This window comes from Talpa occidentalis, unplaced genomic scaffold, assembly GCF_014898055.3.
Source record: "Talpa occidentalis isolate TD23 unplaced genomic scaffold, MPIMG_talOcc4v2.1 talOcc4.15, whole genome shotgun sequence".
In the NCBI taxonomy this organism is placed as follows: Eukaryota; Metazoa; Chordata; class Mammalia; order Eulipotyphla; family Talpidae; genus Talpa; species Talpa occidentalis.
Genome location: NW_023601543.1, coordinates 75,399,161 through 75,407,160, shown reverse-complemented (window position 1 = coordinate 75,407,160; position 8,000 = coordinate 75,399,161). Strand labels below are relative to the sequence as shown.

Here is an 8,000-nt window from a genome sequence, read left to right as displayed (position 1 = left end):
CTGTATAGAAAATAACTGCAACTTGCGTGATTTTGAGGTCTTAGACTCTAATCAGGAGAAACTTTTAAGTTAGCAGTTTATTTTGTTGCCTATTAAAATATTGCATGAATAAGCAATATCTAGGCTAACTTGTTTTTTCATCATTTTCATAGTTGTTAGAAACAGGATTTTTCGGTAATTGCTGTGTAACCCTAGGGAATCAGCACGGAGAGAGGACAGAACAAATAAACTCTAGATACATGTTCCTCAAATGTTATTCCCAGGAAAAGTACATTAGCTTTGCTGGCATATTAAGATGAGTGCTTTCCAAGTTTGGGTCTTGTTTGCTGGTGTTGAGACGGCCACTGCCAGTGGCATCCTCTGTGGCCTGGGATGGGCTGGCAGAAGACCTTCTCTGCCTCTTGCCTGCTGACCTGTTGGAATCTGGTAAGTTATCCTCAGAGCCTGGTCTACATGCAGCGCCTGCGGGGATGGCATCTTCACCACTAGGCCAAGTCCCAAAGTCCCAAAGCCTGACTTGTGATCCTGTGAACTGGCCTCCGCCGTTTAATGCTGGCATTTGCCCTTGAGTCCTAAAGTAGTGGGTGTAGTAGTGAAGAAACCGAGTTAGAGTTTTTGCATGAAGCCCAACGTGGGTGGCCTAGGTGCCTAAAGGGGGAGTGAAAACCACAAAGCGAAGAAGGGGGTGCATCCCTTCCCCCCACAGCCCCCACTGCCACCGCGGCCTGTGACAGCTCTGCACGGTTCTGTTACCCAGAAGACCTTCCATATGTTATTGATTAAATTCTCATTGGGGAGGCAAGTGGGAGCGTTTATCTGCATCTCTGGCCAGCGTGGAATGGTGCCTAGGCCGTATTGACCGGCTGCGGGATATGCTGGCGGTCACAGTTGTCTTTTACGAAGAAGAGCACCGGGTGACGCCGGTTGTCATTCTGACTCTGCTGTGTGGCAGCGTAAATAGTCCCCTTTCCAACCAACCTGGTGGGAAAAGTCAATATCCCATCAGCAGAGGAGGTAAACACATCAGGAGCTGTACCCTCGCTTCCTCCCCTGCCCGCGTCACTGCAGCTCTGTGAACTAGCTCTCCCCTCAGCAGCTCGCCTCGCCTCCAGGGGCATTCTCGTCCTTCTCCTATGAGGGGCTCCCGCAGGCCGCGCCTGCAAGGGGGGTTGCCCTTGGGGCCATTGTTGTGTATTCCCAGCCGCCTCGGATAATTAGAACTTTCACAGTGTCTTTCTCTGGTCGCTTAACGATATGCCCCCTCTTTCTTGCCTCTTTTCCCGCCCCCTTTGGGCATTAAAATCCTCTCTACAAAACTTTTTGTTGTTGTTTTTTGAAAGGCAACTGATGTAATTTAGAAAAGGTTGTGGAGAACAAATGTGAATGTGTCGCTAAGGAACAAAAATCTTGAGCCCCCAGAGTTTTCGTCTTCCGGGTGTTTTGTGGACTTCACTGCAGTTCCGGTGGGGTTTCTTTTTGTGATCGTTGTGCGCTCCCTTCCCTGTCCTTTCCTGGTCCAGGCGCAGGGCAGCCTGGCTCCCCCAACCCCCTTGGCCCTGGCAGCATCTGGGGGCCTGCCCATCTCCATCTGGGCGCAGTGACGCGGGGTGTGGGAAGGGGATGCGCCAGTGAGCCCCTCCTGCTGAGCCCCTCCTGCGTGTGTGCTCGGCTTCTGCTACCTGCTTTCCCTCTTACCCCGCAGTGCCAGCTGTGTGACCCTGGGCAAGGGGCTTAACCTCCCGCTTACCTCAGCCATAAAATGGGGATTAAAAAAAAGGGGGCCTCTCCAAGCACCTAACAGAGTGCCCCGGCAGCTTTGATGAAAAACTCTGTCATCCAAACCGTCCTGTGCAGGGTTGGCGTTCCCAGGGATCACCCTCCTTCCCAAAGGGTCAGGCGAGGGAGTGAGAGCCCTGCTGCTCCTTAAAAAGAACCAGGTGTGGACAAACTGCTCTGGGAAGCGAAAGGAAAGCTCTTTTTTGTGTGTGGCTGGTAGTGGCCTTCTGAGAAGCAGAGATGAATGGGTGGGAGGAGCAGGAAGCAGAGAAAGGGCTGCTGCCTCCCCTAAGCTCACAGGTATACAGTGTGGACAAAGAAGAAATCTTGCCAGTGGACAGGAGCTCTCCAGGCAGCCAACTCCGCCTCTTTCAGCAGAGGCAGGGACACAGACTGAGGGACTAGGACTAGAAGAAGCCAGCTAGGCCCAAGCCGACCCAGGGAGTTGGCGCTGGGAGCTCTGGCTTCCTTTGAGACAAAGTAGTCGCTGCCACATGCACGCTTTGCATGCAGTTCTGCACATATGCTCGCGCCACAGCGCTGCGAAAGTGGCGTCTGCATGTGGATTCACCTTGTCTGCTGCACATGGGCGTGCACCTGCATCCCGAGAGGGCCCCGGCCCGGTGTGCTGAGCCAGCTAGGTGCTGAGATGAGGCGGGCAGAAAAAGGAAGAGATTTCCACAGAGGGATGTCAGGGCCTGTGCCCACCTGCAGTGGACTAGCCCCAGGGTAGACCAACGACAGGACCATGAGGACACTGAGATGTGGAGCTGCAAACAGAAATCTGCATCCCCTTCTCTAGTGCTTGAGGAAGACCGGGCGGTCTTTAAAGAAGAGACTTGTAATCCTTTTATTTTTATTTCTTTTTAGAGAAACTGAAGAAGCAATATCTGACCCCCAAAGTTCTTCAGGACTACAAAAAACTCAAGAACACAGCAGAGCAGTTCTTGTCCCGAAGTGGCTACTCCGAAGTGAGCCTCAGCAAACTCTTCGCGGACTGTGCTGTGAAGTCCTGAGGGAGTCCCAGGAGTGAGCAAGGCTGGTGGTGGGAGACTAGCAGCCACCTGGGCACCTCCACCATGGCCCTCACTGCTTCTCTGGCATCTGCTTTTTCCTTTGGGACTGCAGCTCATGTTGGTGTGGATGGGACTTGGGAGCGGGATTATTAAGGAAAACTGGGGGAAAAAAATCGGTCTCCCAAGCAGCAGAGAAAACCCCAACAGCCTTCCTATTACAGTCTCCCACGGAAAATTGAAGCATGACCCTGTAGCCCTTTGCTAAGCACCCGAAGAGCTTGCCGCTTCCTAGAAAGGACTGGATTTCTAGGGGAGGGGTCGGTGAGGGCAGGGGCATGAATTGAGAGTGGCTGGAATGCAAGTGACCCCAGGCTTTGCCCCCAGCCTTCAGCAGAGGTACCTCTAGAACGGGGTTCTGTGGAGCCTGGTAGATGCCCTGCTATTTTGCCTTCTCACACGCCAGTTAAACCCAGTCTGAACCCACACGCTTCCCAGCCGCTGGCTCCGGGAGTGGCTGTCCTTTCCAGTGTCCTCTGTCTTGTCGGTGGCCCAGGGGCGAGTTAGAAGCCCTGCACTGACTCCCTAGGCTAAGCAGCGCTCACTTGTTTATTGAATTGCCCCAGAGTCCAACACACTCACACTCCTTTTTTTCCTTAAGTAGGAAATTCAGGTGGAGGTTCGTACAATAGAAAATCACATTTAAAATAATTTGATATCCTATAACATTTCATTAACGATGTGTAGAGGTTGGGATGAGGATCTTCGTTGTATTCAGAAAAACTGCGGGGAGGGATGGCTAATTGGCCCTGGCACTGTTTTCCTCAGTTCTTCACAAGGGAACCCTTTTTGCCAGAGGCCAAGTGTATCTGAGTGTAGCGGTCTTAGCTTTCATGCGTTATCCGTAAGAGTATAGGAACAGAATCTATTTCCCCTTGCATAACCGTGCTATATATTTTTAAAGAGAACTCCGTGTTTTACAAAAGAAAAATACATTGTGCTCTTCCTGCTAAAGAATAAAGTTTCCTAAAGGGCAAGCAGTTGTGGTGCGTCCGTGTCCGGGGGCAGATGTTGACCAGAGGGGTGGCCAGCGCCTTCCCACACTTCAGCCTGCTTTCTTCTCTGCCGCCCAGGTCAGAATTCAGCTCAGATGCTCCGCGTGCTGTAGGCCCGAAGGGCTCTGCGTGGCGTTCGGGAGTTCTGCGGACCTTGAAGAGATGAAGTGTGGTTTCTCCTGTGTTGGGCCAATTTAGACAGCCAGGGAGACCCAAGCCAAGACCCGGTGGTGTTTGGGAAGCAAGGTCCGTGGCTCCTGGGACAAAGTCTTCCCACAAGAGACTGGTCCCCCAGCGTGGCCCCCAGGGGAGGAATCCATGTGAAAGCAATAGAGAAAAGGGCACCGAGGTCTTGCTTTCCGAGGTCTTGCTTTCGCCTTCTCTTGTCTCTCCCCACCCTGTCCTTTCTCCTCTTTAGAAACCATCTGGGCTGAGGGCTGTGTCTGTTGGTTGATTAATGCCCTGGTACTTCAGGCTCAGCAGCCTGTCAATAGTTGCAGCACCTGAGTTGCTTGGAGAAACTAAGGGGCCGGTGTGGTTTTCCACTGCTAAGTCATATGGTTAATAGAGCTGGTTCTCTGTGCGCGCTTCTGGAACCCATGCCCCCTCTTTGCTTTCCGAAGAAAAGACATGTGCCCCTTGATTTCTGGGTTAGGGTAAATATGATATAGAGTTACTCTAAACTTGGTGCTCAAGAAACTCCAGGAGACTCAACTCCTCACTGATGCCTGCTTGTCTCTGTCTCTAGATTGCAGCGACTGAGAGAGGAGGACCCACTGCTGGAGAAAGTCTAGAAAGTCAGACTATTTCTTAGTACCGTCCCCAGAAAGAATTGATGCAGTGCTTGATGTTCTCTTACTCAGATCTGTAGCTCCAGCTTAGCTAAGAGGCTTTTCTAAGAGGTACCTAAAGATTCCAGAATTTTATAGAAAGTTGAAACCACAACTTTGATTAAGAATTCCAGTGGGTTTCTGTTGGAAGATCAGAACATATTTCATACTCACTTTTCTCTGCGAAAGGTTTCTCCTTGGTTTGCACAGCAGGTAGAACGTGCACAGAAACCAACCCCTTCTCTGTCACAGGAAGCCTCCCCAGAAGTCTCCATGGCTCCCTGACACGGGTGTTAGGTTAACATGTGAAAAGTGACCAGATGACACAAGCCTGGTTCACACAAAAGAGTGGCAGGGACTGTGCGAAGCCGAGTGTGCAAGTCCTGTTTAAAGGGGGCAGCAGCCACTTGGTGATGCTGGGAGGGAACCCCCCTCCCTCTTAACCACAAGGCCCAGTTTTTTCAGAGAAACCGGAATTTCCAGAGTTTTCCAGGGAATCCGGCTGTTCCCTGAGGTTCTTGATTTCTAAACCTATACTAATTTTTGAAAATAGATTTTTAAATGCCGCGGGCCAGACAACCTGTGAGCCAAACTTCATCTGGCCAGTAGGGAAATGACGCCCTAAAAGAACCTCGTCCTCAGAGTCCCCTGCCTCTGAAAAGGGGACCTTTCCGTTGAGTTTAGCAAGTGGTCTGCCTCCAGCCTGGTGCACATTTATTTATCTTGGGAGCAATTTGCTAACCCTCAACTCTCCCTCATGCTGGGAGGCGGGGGAGGTGAGAAGTTGAAAATCCCACCAAGAGCACGCTTGACGAGATTTTAGCTTGTCCAGAAAACAGATGGAGTTCATCTTGTGGCTCTTGCCCAAGAGGTGGGGGCTCATCAAAGTTCACAGAGGGGCGCTGGGGACAGGGCGCTGAAGGGGACGAACGCGCCGCACCGGCCACCGTCCGCTTCTCCAGCCCTTCCCCTTGGACACACCGAAACACCTTGGACACACTAACACCTCAGCATGCTCTTTCAAACATGTTTCAGTTCAGTCTGGCAGAAGACACAAAGATGGAGAAACTCGAGAACCAGATCTCCCCGTCTTCTTCTTCTTCTTCTTCTTCTTCTTCTTCTTCGGTCAGGGGGTCAAGGTTTTCAAAAACCCAGCAAGCCCTAGCTCCCGGCAGAATTCCCCAGCAGCTCGCCACTCAATTCAGCGCTTCGATCCCAACTTCCAGACGCCTCGCCTCCCCCCACCCCCTTTCTCCCCGCCTCCCTCTTTCCCTTTCCCCGCTCACCTAAATATTTCTTAATTGAACGGTTTGCTGTGGAGCTTCCTTATAGCAGTTTAATAGATTAACTCATCTGAGCCAGCCTCAAATTTCAGATTAAAATTCCTTCATCCCGAAGGCAGCATTATCAGGTTGTTGGAGGCTGTTTTCAAACCTTGGTTTTGAATAGCAGCGGCTCTGCATTAATTTAACCACTAAGCTAATAAGTAGGTTTCGTTTTGTTATGCTAAGCTTTATTGCTTTTCTTTTGATCAGAATGGTGTTGTTGAGCAAAGCAGCAGACAAGGCATTCTTTGATGAGGGAATTAGCGCTCCATTCTTCTTCTATTATTCATAGCGCAGTGGAATATGTAAGTACCTGAGGGTGTCAAAGGAGCGCAGGTTCTATTGCAAAGTGCTCGCCTTGTTTCTCTCAATAGCTGACTATGAGATGATAAACCGCTTAATACACTGTGCTAATTGGATGAGAGCAAAAAGAGATGGGAATTAAGGCGAGGCAAAAGGAGAAAGTGCAACCAGCCTTCAATTCACTCTTTCACCACTTTACCAGCACCAAAGGAGGCACAAGCTTTCTATAAGCAGACTAGAGGTTTTGTGCAGAGATAAAATGAACGTGTTAGTGGATTCAAGTAATACACTAATTATTGCACAGTATAAATACCACTACTGGTTTTATAACAGGGAGGTAAACTTCTTTTGAGAGGGTTATAGGATTGCTTGGCAGTGGTGTAGAACCTAATAAGGGCCCAGAGTAATAACCCCCTGGATTAACAAAATTGCTGCTTGTAGAAGTATGATTCAGGCTTTTACGAAGATTTCCGGAGAATGAATAAAAATGACTGAATGACATTTCTTAATGTATAACTGGTAATCGCTCCCTTTTCTTTAAAGGAAAAAAAAAAGTATACTTCAAACTGGACCGTTAATAACGTCCAGGGACAACACGACTTTTTCCTCTGAGAAATGCTTTTTCCCTCTTCAGGTAGCAGGTTTTCCTGTCCCCGCCTCCCAGCCAGGTTGCCACTGTCAGTTCAATATGCAGTTGCCCCGGGGAACTCTGTTCCAAAATACCATTTTAGGCCCCATTTAAGACCCCCTTCGTTCAGACACACTCGCTTTTGTGTACACACATAACACACACACACATGCTCAGGCACACGTTTCTCTCTAAAAGCAAGTTGAACTAAACCATGTGTGATTTCCTTCCCTCTAACATCAGCCCCCTCTTGTTTTCTGACAGGCTCTCCACACTCAACACGATACGAAAGAGAGAAGTACAGGTGCCTTGTCTTTTGGTATTAGAAATCCGAAACAACAGTAAATGAACGCTGGCCCCAAGTGACTGGGGGGTGGGGGGTGGGGGCGCTGTGTTAAAATGAGAAAAAACTGGGCCACAGCCCGGGCCAATCGCGGTGTCTGGCTGAAGACTGAGCGTCAAGTCCCCTTTGTCCCAAACTTTCTCTTCAGTAGTCCTCTCCCAGCACATCCACTTTCTGTCCTCGCCACACACCTAAGATGTCCGCCCCAACTACTGTCCGGGGACCAGGCCCTGGGTAAGAGGTGACGGAATATCCCTTAGGGACGCCTTCTGATTCTATACCAACCGCTCCCTCTCGCCTTGCCTTTCCGGGGCCTCATCCAAATCTGCCCAGCCCGTCTGAAAATGTAGCAAATTAACTTACCGGTTCCCATCTTCCTTCCCACAGAGCCCAGGGCGGGGCTCCCAATCACCCCTCACCCCAAGGTGCTGTGGGGTGGCCCTGGGAAAGCAGGTGGTGGGGCATTCTGCCCTGGGTGTGAGAGGGGACTGCCATGCCCCTATCACAGAGGCCCTCCTCAACCCCCCGGGCTCCGGGCTCCGTGTCCTCCTCCATGGTGGAAGAGGTTTGCTTAAGGTTAAGGGGGTCAGCCGCTCCCAGCATTGTGACCGCGTTCCCAGATATTGGGGCCAAATTGGGTTGCCATTCATTAATAATGCTCACAATAAGATTAAATCATTCTGGAAAATCTCATAAAATCCCCCTAAGTACGCTCCAGTGGCTCTTT

At 50.4% G+C, this 8,000-nt stretch overlaps 1 protein-coding gene across 1 annotated transcript in view; it reads left to right on the top strand.

Annotated features, from left to right (window-relative positions):
* Positions 1-4,457, top strand: part of POLA1 (DNA polymerase alpha 1, catalytic subunit) — a 268,514-nt gene extending 264,057 nt beyond the window's left edge. The window contains exon 37 of the mRNA XM_037512589.2: positions 2,647-4,457. Coding sequence (XP_037368486.1) covers positions 2,647-2,792 — 146 coding nt within the window. The 3' untranslated portion in view covers positions 2,793-4,457. The remainder of the gene's footprint in view (positions 1-2,646) is intronic.
* Positions 4,458-8,000: the final 3,543 nt, after the last annotated feature.